Source organism: Rhipicephalus microplus, chromosome 9 (assembly GCF_043290135.1).
Source record: "Rhipicephalus microplus isolate Deutch F79 chromosome 9, USDA_Rmic, whole genome shotgun sequence".
NCBI lineage: Eukaryota > Metazoa > Arthropoda > Arachnida > Ixodida > Ixodidae > Rhipicephalus > Rhipicephalus microplus.
The window spans coordinates 47705118-47728202 of NC_134708.1; the positions used below are offsets into that span (position 1 = coordinate 47705118).

General features: G+C 47.3%; 2 protein-coding genes across 3 annotated transcripts in view; one reads left to right on the forward strand and one right to left on the reverse strand.

The window, feature by feature from the left end:
* LOC142771736 (uncharacterized) overlaps positions 1-23085 on the reverse strand; it is a 77730-nt gene that overhangs the window by 23689 nt on the left and 30956 nt on the right. The window lies entirely within an intron of this gene.
* Positions 273-8686, forward strand: LOC142772085 (uncharacterized). Its single transcript, XM_075874206.1, has 5 exons — positions 273-524; positions 3664-3752; positions 4665-4951; positions 5666-5916; positions 8603-8686. Exons 1-5 carry the CDS (start codon positions 273-275, stop codon positions 8684-8686), a joined length of 963 nt encoding a protein of 320 aa, XP_075730321.1.

The window sequence follows — 23085 nt, forward strand, 5'->3', positions numbered from 1 at the left end:
CGCCTCGCGGTACGCTCGAGCGAACGCTCCACGCGTCGGGACACGTCGCCATTTCACTCGGACTCACCGGTCACGTCGGTTGCACCCTGTCCCAGCTCCGAAGCCATCGGCACAGACCTCCCTCTACTACGTCTTTGAGCGCCTTGTCCGCTATATCCCATACGGGTCCGGCACACCGCGCCACGTACGTTTATCCCCCATTATACCAAGTTCCAGAGCCCTGGCCTCCATCTTCTGCCACCGTGGTCCAACATCCCGGTCCAGCAAGAGAAATGTCCATCGTCATGGTGGGCCCGTTCCCGGGCCCGTTCGACAGGTCGCACTACTCAGATTCGTGCAGCGGCAACCCGACCGACGCCCAGCCGCGCCCACTCAACGCTCAAGGTCTGGGGCAGCGACCGTCGCGGCCGTCAGACCCGCACCTCGCTTTGCTGAAGGAGCAGGAGCCGCCGCGGACGTCAAGAACGCCACGGGACGTCGTCGCTTACAGCACGGTGCGGACAAACTACGGAGCGCCATCGAAGGTATGTGCTTGTTGCGCCTTAGACCTATACGTTTATAGTCAGTTAGGCCTAAACACACCTACGCGCCATTTCAGTCCCTTAACGTCTTTCCTTTAGTCAGCGGACGGGCTAACGGTGAGACGCGCGTTTTTTCTAGCCTGTTTGCCCCTCATCTCACGCGTGGCCGTGACTACTGGGACTCATGCCTTTCTTCGCAACCCCCTATATATGTTGCAAGGAACGTTGTCGGGGCACACCCTGACCGCAGTCCTTTGTCATGATCACGTCCGTTCGTCCATGCCCGGCACGGACCGTTAGCCGCCGGGGTGCGCCCATGAACGGACGATCACGTCGGATACTACAGTGCTGGCGCTTAGCTTGCGTAGCATCGCTGTGCCCAGCGTCTCCAATCATCCCAGAAGGGAGGGGGGTTCATTGCGTTTCATTCTGACTGATCATGTCTCACTGGGCACAGGCGTTCGCCGAACACTTTTTTGAAATTTAGTGTCCTTTAATTTTTGTTGCGGAACTTTGCCGTCACCATCATGTCCCGTATCATACTCGGTACGAGTTGCAACAGGCTGGCAAAGGTTTGACTGACGCTTAAACCACACAAATTCATAAACGCTCCTTGAGTTGAACTTGCCACCACCAGAAGCAGCGCGTTTGATGCACGCTGCTTCGAGGCGGTGCTGCGAGGCAACGCAGCACAAACTCGATTGTCCTGCGTAGAAGGCGGTGGCAAGTCAAGATCGTCCAGCGGCCTTCCTGTATATATATGGGGGTAACCCTCGACCCCGCCTCCTGTATATGGATAATGTAAAACGAGTCAAAAGTTCCCAGGACACTTCCCATGTATTACTCTAGCAGCATCGGCCTGGGAACTTGACTCGCACCTCCCCTCCCCCGTGCTGTACAGAAAGCCACAAACGAAAATTTCAGCGGACTTTTAAGTGTGAATACACTTTATAAGCGACCCCAAACCATCCACTGCCGTCGGCGGCGTCCGCAGTCTTCTCTCTATTAAGTGTGAATACACTTTATAAGCGACCCCAAACCATCCACCGCCGTCGGCGGCGTCCGCAGTCTTCTCTCTATCTTTAAAAGAAAGAGGACTTGGCGGGCCGCAGCGCGACGCTCTACCGAATAAGCCACGGACGCGACGCTGATATCGCTGTCAGTAACGCGCCCTATACCCCCTCCCCCTTCGCTCGCTCCTCCGCTCTCCTCGCTCGCTGCAGCTGCGCGCGCACCCCTCTCTCTCGCGCGCCCGCCTTCTCTCTCAGTCTCCCGTCGAGAGCGGGTCGTGAGGGGGAGTAAAGTTAAAATCCGTTGGCATTCGCCAGTAAGTTAACGTAAACTCCCCCGTGTGATCAAATTGCGATTCCCAGGAACCATTACACACAAAAGGCACCATAGTGTGATTAATAAACATAATAGTGTGAATTAATAAATACCCCTCATAGCATCACCCCGTGTATTCGCACTTAACCATGTTCAACCTCGGGGAAATGCTTGGGAGATTGTTTTTTTTTAAGGCGCGCCACCGGTAATTCAAACGTGCAACTCCCTACCTCCAGAGCGTACTGCCTTAAATAATACTTTTAGTCGGCCATCCGTAACAGCCTTGGGCGCGCAAAAAGCGCGGGGGATCACGGAGCGCACGTCCGGTACGCAATAGAACGCACGGTTTCTGCGGGCGTGAACTGACTGCGAAAAACTGCGTAGCGTTAGTTGCGGGTTCTGCGGGCTCTGCGTGTCGTTCTGGCGTCTTCTTCGGGAGACGCGATGTGCGATCGCCGACCATGTAAGCTGGTCGTTGCTGTGGTTCGTACTGCAAGACACAATCTTCACCGTGGTGTGGTTTCAGAAGCTCGTGTCTCATGCCGCGATGTAACGCTCTACCATTTACTTTACCGACTAAAGAGCATACAACGCGGCAAATAGAATTCGAAATCTTTGCGTACATCCACCTGTTGTCGTCCAGAGTGTGTGCGCTTTGCTGCGTAAGCATGACCTCGCGCGCTGCTTCCATAGGTTGCTGCGAACGCCCAACTAAACACTGACTGCGTCATTAGTTCTACAGTATTCTGACGGAAAAGTGACAAGCGCAAGCGCGATTTTCGAGTTGCAGCACAAAGCCCTTCGTCGCCGGTAGGCCACGGAAGAGTGCCTGGTACTCAGCTGGTACCACCACGACTTAACCAGAATCACGGTACATACGTTAATTGAGACGATTGTCGACGTCAGCAGGGAACGCGAGCAGTGTCTTCACGTGCCACTGTCCTTGCCATTACGGAGTTTTCGAATAGCGTACGCGATGCTTGCGGGCGTAGCATTTGCGTTCGTCACTATACGGGGGCCCCGCTAGAGGTGAGCGTGCGAAGCCTGCGCAACGAAAATGCAACGCTTCGCGTACCGCTATCCGAACAATTCATATACTTTCCCTCGCATGGAAAGATGCGGCACTTAAAGCCTCACACGTACAGCTACTGAAAAGACACATCCTCCCCCTCTTTTTTTTTCTAGCCAATCTGCGTGCACAGAACGTGGTATCTCTTCAAGAAATTGTCTCATAATGCGGTCCCCAAACACTACCTGAATATACCTACTTTTCATAATCACCCCTTCGCAAGCTCCGACTCACCAAAAAACTTGCGAGCAACTGGTTTCGATAACCTGGATTTTGTCACTTATACGGCGAGATTGGACGTTGTTAGGAATGGCGTGCCAAGGTCGACGCAGTCCCCGTTAGACTTTTTTGAAAGAACATATGAATCCAATCACGCCGCCGCGTGGAAAGCGTCGACATATGTTACGTACTGAGGTCGGTGTAAAAAATATGTACTGTTCGGAGTGAAGTACTGTCTATGACACAGCTGCAGCTCTAACATTTGTCGTCATATATCTTTTAACACGACCTATGCCAGGAATCCGCGTCAGGCAAAAAAAAACAAAAGGGGGGGGGGCCACAAAACGAGGTACTCCTGCGATTTCGGACCAAGAGCAAAGCAGTGGTGAGGAGCAAGAACGCACATCTGCATTTATGCAACGACTTGGGTAATTAATGGCACAGAAATCAGTCACCTTGACTTCTTCGATACCGTTTCCTCCTCAAAAATAAAATCCAGCAAACTGACGTCACGATGCTTCCCTGCAGGCGTACGCACCGATGCCCAGCCGGGAGTCACGACACGAGTCCCTGCCAGAGCCTCCCCGACCACGTCGCGCTTCTTTGAAACGCAAATGGTAAGCTTATACTTACGGCCAAAGCACCGTCCTATACACGACGTCGCATTTGTCATTCCTGTCTATAAAAGACGGCCGTCACGCGCGTGCATCAGTGAATCTAGGATGCACCGTATACTCCACGCAGAAAAGATTCTGTAGAATAAAACTAGAAACTCCTGAAACATAGTAACGATAGGTCCGAGACAGCCGCTCTTAGCCACATTGTGGCAGTTTTTTTAACAAACTGCATCTATATGTAACCAGAAGCTTGACAAGGAAACCTTTTTTTGCAGTTATCTTCAAAAAACCTCCCCTGAACTCACACGGCCCTTACTCTGCATGCATGGGACCAGGGCTTCCTTGAAAGTGCTCGGCACTTGCTTTTATGTCTCCAGCACGTCCCTGCTAGTAAAATTGTTGAAAAGTTAGCGAGCCTGATTTTATTCCAGATCGGTTCTACGGAATCCCCTCAAGGTCGCAGAAAGTTAAAAAAGAGTAAACACTGACAACCGCAGCAAGAGGCCGCGGGAGTTTTTACGAACGAAAGCTTCCTTTCCTCCATATGACTGGATTCCGCAGGACGTGATTCCTCGCGAGCTTCGAGTTTTCGATGACTCCACCTTTTCCCTACCCATTGCCACCTTCCTGGGTAGCTCATTTCGTAGAGCTAAGCTGTCGAGGGACCGTGCTCAGTCGGCCCCGCTAGTAGCCATGACGACAAGTGTGAAACACCAGCTGTCATGGCTGCTAGCGCAATGGCTACTATTCGCCTTCATGGTCATTGTACTGTAGAAATGATTTGCACTAAATTCCACTCGCTAGTAAGGGCGGTTAGGCAGGAGTCTAGGGCTAAATGAAAGCTTGGAGACGAAAATTTTTTGAACAAGGGATGTCACTTTTTTTCAACTTTCTGCGCCCTCGTCAATTCAGCCACGCCTTGCTGTGTCGCCTGGCAGCAGTCGCCCTGTGTCTGATCGCGGTCGCTGTCCTGGTGGTCGCCGTGTCCCGTAGTATGCGCGTCCGGGCCGACACGGCACCCGTCAAAGGCGGTAGCGCCGCCGTACGTCCAGCAAACGGCACCGACCATCGGGGCGGCATCGGGATCCGTGAGCCGTCCTCGACCCAGGCCGAGGCGCTCGCCGCCGTCGGACGACCCAGGGCACGCAGCACGGTCCAGCCGCCAGCGGAGACGCGCCACTACAAGCGCCGCCACGGAGGTGAGTGGCAAACGAATTCAAGCGAGAGTCTATATATGCGTAATCCGATAGCGTCGTAGCGGAGATTACGCAAAAAGTTGATAGCGTATACATTACCGTGCATTACCCATCACATGCCAATCACGCTGCCAAATACTGGAACCTTGACGGCCCGATTAGTAAATGTTTTATAAATGTTCGAACTCTAAAAACAGGTCAACACGTACAGGAAACTCGTAAGACCCCTCATGCACTTGCTAGGAAGACTCCGATACGAAGTTCGCTGTTTTCTTCTCGGTACGTGTAATAATTCAACGCGTACACCTGCGGTAGGCTCTAGGATTCGACGTACATTAACTGGCATTCTGCATTGACCCTGTATAGGCCCACCACTAAACAAGCGATAGTGTAACGTCGTAACGTCGTCGTTTGACGTCACGAAATATGTAGATCTGTGACGTCATATGGTTATCACCCAATTGTTTTTTTTTTGCCTCACTTGTGCTGACAGCGCTTGACAACAGCCGACATTAAGATTGCTCGCTTGATTCATCCAAGGCTCCCGCTTCGAAAAAAGTACTTGATTTTCGTGTGTATTCTTAAGTGTCCTGCTATCTTCGCGCGTGTATTAAATTAGGGTGAGATGCATTACAGCGTGGAACCAGTCATTGACAAAAGTAGAAGTACGGGACTGTCGCGATATACCCGCTGAATTTGAAGGTTTTTTAAATGCAGAGACCGACCACGAGAACGAGGCGCCGTCACCAATGCCATCGTCGTCGCTGTCCTCGTCGTCATCAGAGCCATCGTCGATTCCAATCGTTCCGTGGCTGACGACAGAGACAGCCGACCACGAGCCGCCGGCAGTACGTCGCCAGAGCGATGTGACGACAGCGCCACCAAGCGGCGTCCTCATGGAACGTGCAGCGGTGCGCACCTCGTTCGAGGCCGACGGCACAGTGGCATTGTTAACGGCTTCGTCACCGGTAAGTTCGTTCATTCGCTTGCTTCAGCGGGCGGTTTCCCCATGAAATCATCCAGACATTCCCAGCGCGAGCGCCGGATGTACATAAAGCTGCGTCAGAAGGCGGGAAACAGCTTGCGAGACGTTTTTTAGACGAGGGTGGATGTGCATGGCGACTAGTGATCAGCCTTCATGATGGGAAACTACGACAGGATGGCAACACAGACGATTCAGTAACGGGACAAGTCAGCGCAAGTCCAATTTAGTGACGGGACTTGCGTCTGTAGACGTGTATTGCCGTGCTTCTGTCAGGACTGTCGTTTGTACGGTTCTGTTCTGTTCTGTTTGGTTTTCGCTAAATCGTGAAACTATCGGCAGTCTTCCTTGTCTGCCCGAGCTTAGTGTGGTATGTGCGAACCGTATGCGGCGTTTTTTTTTTAAAGCCTGGAACTGTGATTAGATTTCATGCGAGCGTAAAGCGCGCTTGTCTTCCAATTTAAAAACAAGTGTAATCAAAATTGAGGCAAATGCGTCATTGTTATCAGCTTAAAGAGACAGTATAGAATAAAAAATGGCAGCATATCTACGAAGTGAATGATGGAGAGTGGGGCGAAGCATCCATTCGTCCATGCATCCTTCTGTGTAACCGTCGGTGCATCCATTCGCCCGTCCATGCGTGCGTCCATTCGTGCGTCCGCACGTCCATCTGTGCGTCCGTCCCTGCGTTCGTCCCTGCATCCGCCCCTGCGTCCGTCCATGCGTCCATCCATCAGTGCAGCCATCTGTGAGTCCGTCTGTTGTTTGTCCGTTCGTCCATCTATTCAACACTTCAAGTACCACCATCTCAGATCTTTTCATCATATATTCCACATATGCACCGCCATCCAGCGGACATTCAAAGGACTAAACGAGAGGTGGCACACGCACACTTTCTTACGGCTTGCGCTTCGTGTCTACTTCCCACATTTAACCACCTCGAGTTCATGGTGTATACTAGTTCACTGTATTCATGGCACTGCGGCCCAACGCTCCCTAAACCTTTCTAAAACCAAGGAGGTTATGCCCAGCGAGTATAACGTAACAACCCTATTTGTCAGATAGTGCTCAATGTACATGCCAATGGCTGCTAAGGGGGAATGAGAGACAGAATAATTCAGATTTTAATTAACGCGCACGCTGCGAATTTTGTACTGTTCAACAACGCACAGAAGAAATCTCCCACCGGCACCACCTTGGAGGTCAAAACGTAAGACTGGTTGCACACTACGACTACGACGCTTTAACAGGTGCCGCTTTAAGGAGCTTCGCCCCTTAAATGAGCCAGATACTGCACCAAACTAAGCCATATCCATCAAACCAAAGCTGCATCAACAACCCTGCCCAACAACAACGCAGCCGTGTTCAACCTGTTTGAATTGTATCCTATTACCTTTCCCATCGTGCTTTCGTTCCACCTATATAATTTCTTGGGCGAGTCGGTCTTTATTGAAGGGCATATTATGGGGCAAAACTCTAAAACAAATAGAAAAAGGCCAACTTGGTACTGGATTTTTCTAATATTTAGTGTTTCTTTTTGAGCATTGCGCCCCAGTATCAGGTTCTTCTTTCACTCGCGGTATATTGCAAATATTAATACAATAGATATTAATATATCGAAGTGTCACAAAGGAGCGGCAAAAGAATTAAGAGGCGAGAAGCGAAAAGCTTTTAAGTCATTTAGCTACAGGTATTAAGAAAAGAGACATTCAGTAGATATTAACAAAATGGAAAAACGCCACCGAATGTCCAGAATGGTGCGCCTTTTAGGGTCTGTATCGCCTCGACGCCAATGGAACAAAAAAAAACCATATACCGATGGAAGCACGAGGATGGTGTTAATTATTGTGGCAAAATATTTTTGCGATTCCATTCAGTTGCTACAATATACGACTTCTTTTAGGAAGCGCAAGCACTCTGTTAAGTGTCGAATTCAAACTTTAATCTGGCTATATAAATTGCAGCTGCAATATAGATTTGAGAAGTTTGGGTGTCTAGTACACTGGCCAAAAGATGTTGAAATAGACTTCACCATATTGTCAGTCGCTATTAAAAACTTCTTCTCAGTTTAGTTAAAGTGGACTTGGCTGTATACAAAGATCGACTGCATAGATTGTCGTATCGCGGCCGCTCGATCTCTACAGTTTCAAGTGAGCATATCGCGACATAACCTTATATAACGATGAAAAAGCTCGGCAGGGAACACGCCTTGTGGGAATCTGTTTCATGCGAAGCATTCAGCCAGTAGTTCTATGCTGCATTTTTTTGTAGCCTCACAAAACTGTCGGATAAAAAACTCGCAGGGTCTTTTATGAAATTGCCGAAGGCAACTGCAAGTCAATGTAGTGATCCCTTCCCTTTCTAAAATACTTCCCTACCTGACGTGGTTCTTCATCAACTATACAGTATTAAAGGTACTGCAATAGTGCTGCACCTTGCCCGCATTTACATTGCTCCCGTGATCTACCCGCATTTTACAAAGCCATCACGTCGTGCGATGATGTTATTATGTGGCGGAAGTGACGTCATTTTGTTGAAGTTCATTTCAGATACCTGCGACGTCACGATTGCGTCACATAATGACGTCATGACGCGCGCTCCCGTTAACTGCGCATTTTACCGTTGGACTAGTCACGCTTCCAACTGTGATCATTTCTTCGAAATCTTCGCAGGTGGCGTCTGTGGCGGCAACGAGCCTGGCAGCCGTATTCAGCGGGGGAAAGGCCGCGAAAAATGGCGAGAGGGGCGACAGGTGAGGTGGCATAGCCGATGTTCTACGGAGCGCATGGGTTAAGTTGGGCTTATTTACAGGGGGCGTTCTACACTGCCGTGAAAAAGAGCGCACAGCAGCAGATATATACGGGAACATGCCAGTCACTCTACCACCGCATACTGTCCCGACCAATAGCCAGCAAGACTACAGAAGTAAGCGCGAGCACAAGCAGCCGCTTCTGTATTTCCGAGAAAGACGACGTTGGGGGGTCTGCTCTTCTGTTTGTATCTTCTCTTTATCACGGCCTTGCCTAATGTCTCGATTAATAGCCGGCAAGGCGGCAGTACTTGGGCCTTGCATGCTACCTGAAAGGCATCACTGTCTGCCGGAACGAGACCCCCGCCATGAGTGAAAGAAGGGAACCAGCCGATAACGAACACCGGAGCGATATAGGGGACGTTAGAAGTTCCTCGAAACGGAAGTGTACAAAAAGACGACTTGCCTCCGACAAGGTCCCAGCCTGGAACATTTAAATAACGCGCCGATGCTTTGCAATTTCAGCGGCGGTGGCAGTCGTTCTCTCGATCGCTTTCTCGCGTATTGATGTCCATGGAAACCTGGGAGTGTTGGTCAGCGCCACTCGTATGTAACCATGACGGCAAGCGTGGAACACTTGTTCTTGGCAATGGAACTAACTCTCCCACGTTTTCGTGCACATAAATACCCGATAAAATGAACGAGATGATGGCCGCCTTCGTGACTGATTCAGACCTTCAAGCGTGTTATCCATATAGGACACCATGCCCAGTTTTATCGGCGGGAATATTCAGTTTTCGCCCTGTTTAATTTTGCAAACATGTATTATGATTACAATTTGAGTCCCCTATAAAGCTTTATTACATGAATTTTAATAAAATAACCAACTTACAGCACAACAGGACTTGCGCCTGCCAATTCGCTGCCATGTCGATTCATCCATATACTTCACTGAATCACTACACCAGGATTGTCGATGCCATATCGCATCAGCTACGATGTCAGTGCTCGTCATTACGTCGTCTTCCTTCCCACAGCGGTCCGCCGGGCGAGCTTGTAGAGTCGACCAGTCTCGCCGCGTCGGAAGCCTCGACTCGGCCGGGGAAAACCACCGAGGCTGGATCCGTGGCGGCGGCGCCAACGACCGCCAGCACGGACCTGCCCGAGGTGATAAACGAAGCCGACGGCCACGGCGACCTCCAGGAGGTCTAAGGTCGCCCATGTCATAGACTCCGGGGGCGACCTCATCTCGAAGACATTCTGGCAACCGCCCGGCCTCGAGTCGGACCCGACGTCGGCACGCACGGCGTGCGGTGTCGATGCAGCTGCAGCGTCGGACGACCGCGAGGCCCGGCTACCACGCATGGCTACTCGGGCCCCTTCTATTTAGTATTTTGTTTTGTTGTAAATATATTGTATTGACGCGTCTCTCTGTTTATCTCATTCGTCGTATACCACCAGATAATTCATCAAATATTGCACCGACCTTGGAGTTAGACATGCTAGCGGGGTGAATATTAATGACAGAACTCGCACAGAGGTGGTCAGGGAGCCGTGTTCTAGCACTTAACCTCCATTTTACGGGTGTTCTAAAGACATGTGCTCGATCCTGTACGCAAGTTCTGTGAGGCTGAGCGCTGTGCGTATATATAGCGTATATATAAAACGATTGATTGATTGATTGATTGATTGAAATTCGTCATCGGTGCCTGTGTTGACCATTTTCATTCGCGTAGAAGTGCAAATATCGCACCACAGTTCATTCCTACCTCCTGTGCTTTATGTGCAAAACTCGGAATTGAGCGAATACTGTTTTACAGTCCTTTTCTCGAGCATTTTGCAAAAATATGTGCTCAACATATTTTCGTTACGCCCACACACCTACATTTATAAGTATTATGACTTGGTACTCGAGTCTATACTACTTAAGTCCTTAAGTTTATACAGTGAAGCTGCTGCAGGTTTGGTGCAAGCAGAATGCATCCATATATGTACTCGAGAACTCCCATTCCATTGCCGCGCAATTCATGGCCGATGCCCGTGTTGGGCTCAGCCACTCCTCCTGGGTCCCACCAACCGATCAAGTTAATAAAGCCGTGCACTCAACGATTAGCGACGGCAACGCGCCGTAAGCGCTACGTGGGATACATATGTCGAAGCATATGTAAAGGGTCAATTGAATGTACAGATATGCGGCAAAGTTAACTGAATGAGTCTTATGAAAAGTTTTTTATCGGCTGACGAGATTGCTACAGCACCCAGTGGAGCAGATCTGAGCACCGTTTTTGTTTCGTTTTTGTTTTCTGCTGCATGGCCTCAGATATTTACTTCGGCAACGGGCCGAAACACGTAGTTAACCCAAACGATGCACTACGCAAGGCACACAAACGCGGAAAAGCGAGCGCCACTTTTAGACACTCGAATATTTTTATTGCGATTACTTGCTATATTTTATGCCTATATGTGCATTAAATGTGCCCCGTTAGGCTGCCGTTTTGTATGAAGTGAAGTAGTGGTTTGTGGAATATGTCGTCATGTATCGATCGCCTCCAAAGCAGGAAGCTGTGGGATCTTCAGACCGAAACCTGACCAAACCTAGACTTACTCAATAATATGCACCCAGAAGAATACCCTGCACGCTGCCCATGGTGCTCTGAGAAAACCACACTAACGCTCACTGCACGTCCATGTGCTCACTACGGGAGAGCTTAAAGCCGTCAGGTGGGCTTCACACGTGAGGTCGTGTCGACGAAACTTCCGCCGTGAACGAGTCACGTCTATATATTGGCCGACATTCTTTGCTGTCGATAAAGCCAAACTGTGTTTAGAAAAAGTTATAATGATTTATAGTACCTTCCTCGTGCATAAAATATCTCCCGAGGCAGCCAACATACTCCTCCACAAGGCAAATCTCATATCATCCGAGGAACTCGAAGAAAGGTATATTATATGGTTCCCAGCCCACACCCCGTGTGCATCGCTCATTCCCAACCTCAACGAGGAGGCTCACCGCATAGCGCGAGGTCTCACCGCACTCGCAATGGAGCTTCACATGAGGTACTGGGAGGAGATTAGTGGTGGGAGAGGGACAGAATGTTTAGGTTCTGCTCCTTTGTTACCATAGAATGAATCATGAGAAAAGTTTCGCTGATTTGTATTGGTTTGATCAAAGGTTACAAGCTTTTACAAAACCATCGGGATCCTATAGATGAATATGTAGTAGGCTGCAGAGGTATGTAATGAGGAGTTTCGACAAGCCCGAAGTGAAGTGATGACCGAAACGGCTCTACGGTATCCGACTTGACTTCACTCACGAATGCGCCGCCATTAAGGCTTCGTCTTAGCGAGAGTGAAATAGACCGTTGAACATGGAGGAAGAAATACCCAGGAGAGTGCGTTACGTCACATCCTGTAAAGATTGGAGAGGAGGGGGAAGGGAAGGGCTTCTACTGGGAAGGTTGGACGTGTTTCTGCTACCTTGCACATGCGCAGCTTGCGCTGCGGTGGCGTAGGTGAGTGCTGAGCAAGCACGTCGGTCGCCTTGGTCTTGGCCGGGGCACCTGGACAGATTAGCTTCAAAATCGAAACACTTGTGCCAGTATAAAACAAGTTTGCCAAGATGCTCGCTTCTAGCGTGCCTGGGGCCACTAGCTGCCACATTTCGGCCCATAATGTGCATATACAGTACACTTACAGCTTTGCACTTAGTGCTTATAAGAAACCAATGGGGTAACACTACTGGATAATCACTACGCACAGCCCAGTTTTTCTTCGGTTGTAACGGTAAGTCCGGGATGGGAAACATGATGCAAATTTGACATCTGTATTGGTCTTGCTACTCGGTAAGATTAAGTACCTCCGAGTTATCAATTGCCCGTGTGTGTCATACGTTCACACGGATGTTGTACACGACATGCGAGCCATACTACAGCAGCACGGGTCGGTCAAGTGCGACCGTATATTGAAGAAAACTTGGCTGCAAACTTTGTTACCGAGCACAAATCGCATACAGTATGCGAATAAATCAAACAGCTTTGGAAGTAAACCTATTGTGTCACTTTGGGGTGATGCAAGTGCCATTATTGACTCGAAGTTTTGGAAAGCACCCCAGGCCACTGCTTTGCAATGGTTAACTGTGGCCATTGTACACGGGAACAGATAACCACCACCTCTTTCATTAAGAACTATTGGCACTGACGTTCTCCTTTCGGAATTCTTTCCTTTTATCGCTGAGGAACGCAATAGGATAATGAAGAAGGAGAACAGCCAACGTGTGACGCCAACCATTTTCAGAGAAGCTGTCATGGGCTTCGAAAAAAAAAACGCACACTTTCGAACACTAGCAAAATGAACCAAACACGCAGTCGTGAATACGTCTAAGCTCACTTCAGGCCTCTAAGACATTAAATCATCTGTGAAATGCATCAAGTGCATCAAAATGCGGATTTGCCGTTTCAGCTAGCTCTTTCAACCACGCGGTCGTATGGGTAGCGATTCAGACGATGCGGCACGACGGGCTGACCAAGGAATCTTACAAGCCCTTGCGAAAGCACGTGACTTCCACCACATTTTTTAGGGGCGAAGCTCCTTAGGGCGTGGGCTGTGCGTCCCCTGTAGCCTGTATGTAGCCACCTCTAGTTTAGTTCTTGCAGTGTTCACTAGATGGCGGTACGGTCCCCTGTATGTAGCCACCTCTAGTTTAGTTCTTGCAGTGTTCACTAGATGGCGGTACCGTGTCCTGTATGTAGCCACCTCTCGTTTAGTTCTTGTAGTGTTTACTAGATGGTGGTACTTGTAGCTGATGATGAAAAGATGCAAGATGTTATAAACTAGAAAGCGGTACTTGTAGTTGATGAAAGACGCGAGATCTTATAAAATAGGAATGATGTCACATATGGCGCGTGTCATTGGTTTAAGGCAATCGTTCGATTTAGTGCGGCGACGTACGCTAGGGGGAGCGATGTAATAAAATCGAGTGGGCAAAATGCACAGAGGATTCATGGTTTACCAGGTTTACCTCCGGAGCTTCGCCCACTCATCATCATTCACTTCGTGGATACGGCGGAATTTTTTTTGCTATGCAGTTTTGATACAGTGTACTAGAAGAGGGCAGTGGGCTCACTCTCTGGTGGAGGCTATTTGGTGGGGTGGATCCGCAAAAGTCGCCAATTTGTGCTTCTGTCTTCGCCCGTGCAGTGGCGCTGGCATCGTCTTCTGTAGAACTTTGGAAGAGTGTTGCGGCTGAAAGAGTCAGCGAGCTTTTCCAGAACAGCAGTTGTCAAGCCACGTTCTATTCTGGTGGACGCTGTAGCGCGACGTTTTTTTTTCGGCAATGTTCCGCCGTGTGCAGTATCAAATTGGTGTGCCTTTTTGAATCTGATCCACGCAGCAACATAAAAAAACTGTCTTTTGTCTAAGTGCCGAATAGACTACGTGGACGTGAAGGTACCGTTGAAACGGTTGTTGTATGTGATCCCAAAAAATCAGAACAGACGTAAAGAATGTGAAAAGAACCTGTCAGAGCGCACAAGCGCCTGGAAGACAGTGGCGCAGTGCCCGAGCTCCACTTGATTTGTGGGGTTTAACCTCCCAAAACCACCATTTGATTATGAGAGACGCCGTAGTGGAGGGCTCCGGAAATTTTGACCACCTGGGGTTCTTTAGCGAGCTCCACTTCGAGCTGCGTCATGTGCTTAGAGGCGATGTGCACATTATCAATAGAACAGAAGTGTAGATACCTTGTGGAAGACCCATTCTCAGCTGCGATGCAGTGTCGCGACTCTTCCCAATCTGCCAGCCTACCTTAGTAAAAAGCCGACGCATGAGATCGGGAATTTCAGATGGACTATAAGTGTGTGCAGAGTTCCCCATCAGAGGTAAGAAGGGGGGGGGGGGTGAAGGTTGGTTTGTTGCAGCACTCTTTCACCTCGCTTAGCGAACGATGGTAAATAATAGCCCCTATAGAAAACTACTATCTATTCTGCAACAACAAAAGTTGATCAAAATATTTAAGGTACAACATTTCATTCATTGAAACGGCCTTGCTATTGGGGCTTGGCTGACAGAAGAGAACTGGGAGTGGGGTTCCTAATTCACAGAAACATAGCTGGCAACATATGGACACATAGAGGAATACTATAGCATTAATGAAAGGGTGGTAGGTATCGTAAGTAAACTGAATAAGAGATACAAGATGAAGGTGGTACAAGCTCACACGCCTACATCCAGCTACGATGACGCTTCAGTCGAAAGCGTCTATGAAGACGTGGAATCGGCAACGAGCAAGGTAAAAATGTAGTATACTATACTGATTGGAGACTTTAATGCAAAGGTAGGGAAGAAGCAGGCTGGAGACCAGGCAGTAGGAGATTATGGTATCGGTACTAGGAACGCCACAGGAGAGCCACTAGTAGAATTCACAGAACGCAATAATTTACGGATTTTGAATACCTTCTACCGAAAGCGAGGAAACCGCAAGTGGACATGGAGGAGCCCTAATAGTGAAAATAAGAATGAAATAGACTTTATAATGAGTGCACACCCAGGCTTCTAGCAGGATGTGGGGTGGTTGGCAAGGTACGATGCAGTGACCATAGAATGGTACAGTCTCGAATTCGCCTAGACTTGAAGAAGGAACGACAGAAAGTGATACGCAAGAAGCCAATCAATGAGCTAGCACTGAGAGGGTAAGTACAGGAACTCAGAGTCTCGCTTCAGAACAAATACTTGGCTCTTAGTGAGGAAACCAACCTTAGCGTAGATACAATGAATGATAATCTGACGAGTATCATTACGGAGTGTGCAGTGGAAGTTGGAGGCAGGGTAGTTAGACAGGACACTGGAAAGCTTTCCCAGGAAACGAAGAATCTCATTAAGGAGCGTCAATTCATGACAGTCTCAAGTACAACAGACAAAATAGAACTGGCAGAGCTTTCGAAGTTGATTAATAGGCGTAAGGTGCGCCATGTAAGAAGGTATAACATGGAGAGAATTGAACACGCTCTGAAAAACGGAGGAAGCGTCAAAGCAGTCAAGAGAAAACTTGGGATAGGCAAAAATCGGATGTATGCACTAAGGGACAAAGAAGGCAAAATAACTACCAATATGGATAAGATAGCTAAAATAGCGGAGAAGTTTTACAGAGATCTGTACAGTGGCCGAGACAACCATGACGTTAATACTATAAGAAGTAGCAGTAACCCAGTTGACACCCCACCAGTAATGATAGAAGAAGTCAGAAAAGCTTTGGAGAGCATGCAAAGAGGCAAAGCTACTGGTGAGGATCAGGTAACATCAGATCTGCTGAAAGATGGAGGACAGATTGTGTTAGAAAAACTAGACACCCTGTTTACGAGGTGTCTCCTGACGGGAAGAGTACCAGAGTCTTGGAAGAATGCTAACATCATCTTAATACATAAGAAAGCAGATGACAAGGACTTGAACTACAGGCCGATCAGCTTGCTCTCTGTAGTATACAAGCTATTTACAAAGGTAATTGCTAACAGAGTAAAAAAAAACATTAGAATTCAATCAACCAAAGGAACAAGCAGGATTTCGAACAGGCTACTCAATAATTGACCACAATCATACTATCAATCAGGCATGTTGGTATTGTATATCTTATTCACAAAACGCCCGGTTTGAAAGATAACACTTTCCCCACGCTAGGGGAATACGATATACTGCCCCCTTTCCACGCTCAACAAATTTCTCCCGGTGCTTAACGTCACTTTCATCTTTTTTTTTTTTTGCCAGCCTCAACTTTTCTTTCAACCGCAACGCAGATGCGATATAACTTGTTCTTGGCGAAACATAGCACATTATACTCAAAACGACTTCACTCCTTTTTCAGGCGGTGAGAAAATTGAATGCACATATTGAATGCTTACTACCGGCCTTTACTTGGCATGAGTAACCGATTATAGACCACGAAAAATCGTTTAGAGGCCTGCCTTCATCTAATCTCTGCCTGATTTGCAAAGAATTTGCCGTTTTCTACTAAAAAAACAGTGAAATAAACGTGTTTCGAGGCTCAAGGATAGAACCGCGCGAAAAATCGCCGAGGCCTTTTTCATACACCAATACGGTGACGTATGTGCAGCGAGGCCTTCGGTGAAGCTGCATAAGCTCGAGATAGATTATCCAACCACCAAGCTGCAATCTTAACCACGTGTCTTTTTTGTCCTTTAAATTTCTGTGTTTCCGACAATTAAGTTTCAGTTGATAGTATGCGCCTTCTTCCCTTGTGCGTGTTTTTTTTTCGCAAAATGCAATTCACAAAAATCAAATAGTTACATAGAAGGGAGTAGCGATATCATGTATTGCTCTTCAACTAAGCTAATCAAAGTGCATTTCATTATGACGCAGCGTATTATTGATATTTTAAGTAATTTGCTCAAAGCCAATTATGCAGAAAAAGGACGGCTTGAAATCATGAGCGCTCTGTGGATGGCAACTGTTACTTATGACAGTGAGTTAGACAGTCCCTATTTAAACTAAAGTAGCACTACGCACTGCAGGGCTGCCTCTCAGCGTTGTCTTTTTCTGAGTATTGAAACAACGTTTAGGCAACATTCTGCACCTTTATCCTAGTGTTCCGAAAAATGCTGAAGGCCTTTTGTAGGATAATGTGGCTCATCGCGAGTTCAGTGGCTCTGTTAACCTTTAGGTGACAAATTGTGATCGTGGTATACGCGCCAACCGATTGGCCACGAGCGGCTCTGACTAAGACTTCGAGGTTTGCATGCACATATATTTTTGATCACGAAGACGAGAGGACCAAGGCCACCTAAAGTTCATTGGCAGCACGTCAGGCGCGCTATACTAACGTTGCGGGTCAGATTCCTGCAGGCAGATGTTATTCTTTCGTCCACTTTTACCATCTTGATTGATTGATTGATGATTGATATAGGGGACTTAACGTCCCAAAACACTTTTACCATCCTACACACACACACACACACACGCACACACACACACACACACACACACACACACACACACACACACACACACACACACACCTTCGCTTCATTATCTTAGTTTTAATTATTTCACCGTAAGAAATGTTGCCAATATTTCTGCATCATAAAAAGCATGGAAAACACGACAACTGATAGGTTCGTGCATCCAGCGTAAAAGAGGCGCCGATAAATTATTATTGGGTCAGTGGAACGTTGTTTGTAATCCATTTTTGTTCAAGGTTCCACTACCACCGTCTTGCCAATAGTTCGAAGGAAGACACCAGATGACGCCACTCAAAAATAGGACTAAAAGGGACACCTGAATTGAGTACGTGACTTATCTACTGTGAGCCAATTTGCCTCCAGCTTAGTCTTGCATACGGACAACTCGTCATTAACAAAGGCTGTAAACTGAACGTAAGGAGCACATCAGAGTTGACAGGTGCTACCGAGCTAACAAGGAAATAATCACCACTAGAGAAGCCTCAAAAATCCGCGTGGGTTTAATTGATATATATGTGGCGTTTAACGTCCCAAAACCACCATATGATTATAGAGACGCTGTAGTAAAGGGCTCCGGAAATTTCGACCACTTTGGGGTTCTTCGACGTGCACGCAAATCTGAGCACACGAGCCTACAACATTTCCGCCTTCATCGACAATGCAGCCACCGCAGCCGGGATTCGATCCCGCGACCAGCGGGTCAGCAGCCGAGTACCTTAGCTACTAGACCACCGCAGTGGGGCAAGCCACGCGACTTTCGCCAACAAGTTCCGAAGAAGTGGAAGCTCAGTCATTGTTCTCTCGAAAATTATTCATATAACGAAATCTCACCCATGTATACTAGGGGCGGTTGAAAAATTAAATTTAATTATTCTGTGCAGTGAAGGTATGAGTAACTATGAACGAAAGCGCATATTTACTTTTCAGCATTATCTACAGGAAAATTTCCTAGTAGTGCACATTTGCCAGTGCGTAATTAACGTTACTTGCTAATTAACAAAATGTGTGTTTTAATTCAACACTCAAGGTCACCGACAAGTGCGCCATTAGTGAACGAGGAACGTGCTATTGGTAAAAGTCGTCATGACTAAAATAACCATACTTGCAAGAAAAATGAAAATGCACTTGAAATTTCTACAAGCGAATTGGCGTAAAAATACGCTCGAATCCGCTTATTGCAAGCGCCACAAAGAACTTTGGGGCACCCATGCCAGAGCAGCCAACCGAGCCCTTATACTGCCCCTTCTACAGCGTCCTTAGCGCAAATGCGATTCGTAGCCTAGTTCGAAAACTTCATAACTGAGTTTGTCCCATGCATTCCAAGAAAAATGTCTGTCTGAATTTATAGACCACATGCCTAAGAAGCCCTTATAGTCAATATCGGAGGCTTTACGCGCCAAAAGATCCACAAGATTATGAGGCATGTTGTAGTTGAGGGCTCGGGACACTTTTTCGACCTGGGGTTCCTTGACGTGCAAGAATACCATAGACTGCACAGTTGTCTAGCTTTTCGTCTCCAGTGAAGTGCGACCACCACAGCTGGGGTCGGACTTGCACGTTCGGATCAGCAGTGGGGCATCGTAACCACTGTACTACTGTTGCTTTTAGCAACAGCAGAAGGGTGGGCAGGTTTGCTGGGCGAGCTGGTATGGTATGGTATCTTGAAGAGCACGGAAAAAAAAATTACATGCACAAAGAAAGCACATAGACCCATTGCGAATCAGACAAATTTGTTTCGCTTTGGAAGGTGGTGGCCGGAGCAGACCATACACGCTGCATATGAGTCGCTGTCATTTGGTGTCTATTCTATCTTGCGCTGGCTGCGCTATCTCTCTGTAGCCAAGTTTAATCTTGCAGAACAAGTCTGAACGCCGCACCCGATTCCACGTAATTTTTTATTCTTTCCAGTGACACTGTCAAACACACATATTATATTCCGAGAAAGCGGCATTGAGAAGTGCTTAATTACTAAGACGTGCCTAATTATAATGCGAGCCACCCTCCCACATTTTCCTTAACATATTTAGGAACGCTTTGACATGTACATCAATCTGCCGTGAACATAGTAACCAAATGCCATTGCAGAAGCACTTCAGTCTGGGTTTGCTTGCCAATAAACGGAACGACTTCGATGTAGCACACTAAAGCACCACTGTGTGGTGCGATGTTTTGGTGTGCCTTCTGGTGTGCTTGTGGCATTTCGTGCAAAATCAAAGGTATACCGCGCAACATCAGTGCTGGATTGAGGCAGGGCTGCTCGATTGGGTAGGCAGGTATACCTAAAGAGACTAACACTGAGCCCCAAAATCAGGGCTGAAGGGTACATGTTTGAACACTTCTATAGTAAAGGTCTATACGGAGCGCCAGATTTTTCCAACTGCGCCCGGCCCGGGCGTAATTTCTGTCGATGTGGCCGAATCTAGTGTCTGGCCTACGGGACGGCTTTCAGCTCACCCATAGTAGAGCAATGAGTATACTCTAAATAATTAGCCACTTTTTCTAAACACGCAGAGTATAGAACACCGCCTGGACAACTTATTGCGCTTCCATGTACAAGAGTATGTCGTGCTCTAAACCGCCGTACATTTGTTCTAAACACCAAGTACTCCGACCAAAACACATGCTACCGTGGAACATTGACACTGTCGAACGACTTTGTCTGTGACTTTGTCCTAATTTTTGTCGACACGGCCTCATCGAGTGTCAGGCCCACGGGACAGCTTTATGCTCTCCCATAGTACAGTGCGAAGTGCTCTAAATAGTTCACTACTTTTTTTTTAACACGCAGAACCAAGAACTCCAAATCATTAAGCACTTTCTCTTAACTCATTGTACTAAAAACACCGAACATTTTGTTTTAAACACATAAAGTCGCTCACCGTTGCTGCTAGCCCGCGTTGGCATCGAAAATGGAGACCCTTTGAAAAGGTCAAGTGCTTTCCAGCTGCACTTGCGAATCAACTGCTGCGCGCCTCGCAAGGACTACCAGAAGGGCTGCTCATGCGCTGACTGAGAACTTGCTTCTTTTTTTTTTTTCAAGCAAGAAGTTAATACGCAGAAAATTGGACCTCGTGACACACGTCGAGCACGCTGTCTCAGTAAACTTTGCTGTTCTAAAAAGTAACAATAAATGCGTACAGTTATCACACAAGGCGATAAACGTCTGCCTGACGCATGTTCCCGACCTAAACATATGAGCCGTTTTTGTGTTTTTTGTGTTTTGTTAAATAACCAGTTTACCTCAACTTGCAACTGCGAAATACGCAGTTTTTTTTTTTGCTACTGGCAACACCACCAGACCCTCTGCAACCATTTTTCGCCAGTGTGTGCATCTCAGCGAAATACGTGAAATCTATAATGAGGCTGAGATCTATATTGCCGATAGTATTCAGGGGTAAAATTTGGATTTGGTTCTTCATTTTGGCTTCAACTAACCCGTAAAAGAAGTGTAAATAAAAAAATTCGGCAGATCCCACGTACCTGGGAATCGACGTTATACGAAGCATGCGGATTGAAGGTGACCATGTTGCAATTTCTTAATTGAGCGACGCGTCCTGAAATGACGTTAATTAAATGTACAAATGTTGCACACACAGACATATGTTCAAGAATTGCAGATGTTTATATAACCATTTGTTTGCACTTTAACGATGCCAACTGGAACATGTGTATTAGCAACACCAGAAGCTGATATAAAGCACTGATGTCTGCGAAGATGCTGGCTCTGAACAATGCTACAAAAATCAACTTCAGCGCATGGCATCTAACCAAAATTGACGCTAACCCGACGTGATGGCTGTATCAAATGAGTACATATGTAATGTTTATAAAATTGGCTAGGCAGCACTGCAACCACTATTAACATTTCGCGAAGATTAGCGTCTAGTTGAAAATCAGTTCCGAGAATTGGCATAGCTCTGCGGTAGAATGCTTGACTGCCATGCAGAATGCTTGGGTTCAATTCCTGCTGGGACCCTGAAACTTATTATTTGCATTCGTCGGGAGGTCGGCACTGCCTATGTCAGGTTCTTCTTAACACTGGCATTTATTCTATGTCTTCGTTAGATCGACGCTACCGATGTCGGGTACTGCTTAACGCTCGCGCGTTACAATTGCCCATGTGTGTTCTATAGTCGTTCCTGGATACATTTTAAGCGTTAATTACTTGTGGCACATACCCGCATATTAACGGCACATACCCACTCGTGCGTTTGTGCCACTGTCTGGAGGGAAGCGTTTGACGACGTACGCGACGGGATTCTGACATTATTCATGTCTTGACCAGCACGTCATATTCGGCAAACCATCGTACCCTCCCGTGCTAGTTTTGGTTCACGCCAAGTAAAGGGGGTGACCACGAGAGTACCCAAACGTAAAAGGCTAAATAGATAGATAGATAGATAGATAGATAGATAGATAGATAGATAGATAGATAGATAGATAGACAGATAGATAGATAGATGGATAGATAGATAGATACGCTCAATTTTGCTGAAGTTCACTAAGAAATGCTTCGCATTTAATAATTTTGTAGTTTAACGTCCCAAAACCACGACAATACTATGAACGACGCCGTGGTGGAGGATCCGGTAATTTAGACCACCTGGAATTCTGTAACACCAACCTAAAGATAAATACATGGATCTCGAGCATGTCTGCATCAACCGAAAATGAGACCACCGCGGCCAGGATTCGATCCCGGGGTCTGCGGGTCAGCAGCCGACCACCGTAACCACCAGATCACCGGGCGTAGAAGTCGAAATTTAAGCGAATGAACGACATAGAAATATTTTGTGACAAAATAACGTCATATTAGTCCTTTCTTCGACTCTGTTATTTTTTCTACAGAGGCGCAAAAGCGATGACTAGACTTGTCGAGCACGTGGTCCTTTCAGTTGAAAGGCACACGAATTTGGATCGATTTGGTTTAGGTGCACGTTATAGAACACCAGGTGGTCAAAATTTTCTAAGCATTTTTTTAATGAGACATGTTGTTAATGGCACATGTCGCTAATAAATGACACATGTCGTTTGATAGTGCAAGACCCAGTAATAGCCACATACCTCCAAGCCAGAGCAATGAACGTGGGTCTCATGGTAAAAGATGTGAACAATGAATATTTTAAGTCGCTGTATACGAGCCTGAAACTGTGCACACTAAAGGTTAGTAAGACGTAGAAGTCCCAAAACGACCGTATGATTATGAGAGACGCCGTAGTGGAGGAATTAGGAAATTGAGACCATCTGGGGGTCTTTAACGTGCACACATATCTGAGAATACGGGCCTACAGCATTTTCATCTCCATCGAAAATGTAGCCGCCTAGTCAGGATTCGATCCCGCAACCTGCGGGTCAGCAGCCGAGTACCTTAGCCACTAGACCACCGCGGTGGGGCGGTGGTAAAAGAGTGATAACGGCGAAGCGCCACGGTGCTGGTTGA

What these genes read in the sequence shown, in the direction of transcription:
- LOC142772085 (XM_075874206.1), top strand. Translation starts at nt 273, where the DNA reads ATGTCCATCGTCATGGTGGGCCCGTTCCCGGGCCCGTTCGACAGGTCG. An exon ending in GCTTCTTTGAAACGCAAATG is followed by an intron (nt 3,753 to 4,664) that starts GTAAGCTTATAC and finishes TCGTCAATTCAG; the next exon opens with CCACGCCTTGCTGTGTCGCC. An exon ending in CTACAAGCGCCGCCACGGAG is followed by an intron (nt 4,952 to 5,665) that starts GTGAGTGGCAAA and finishes TTTTAAATGCAG; the next exon opens with AGACCGACCACGAGAACGAG.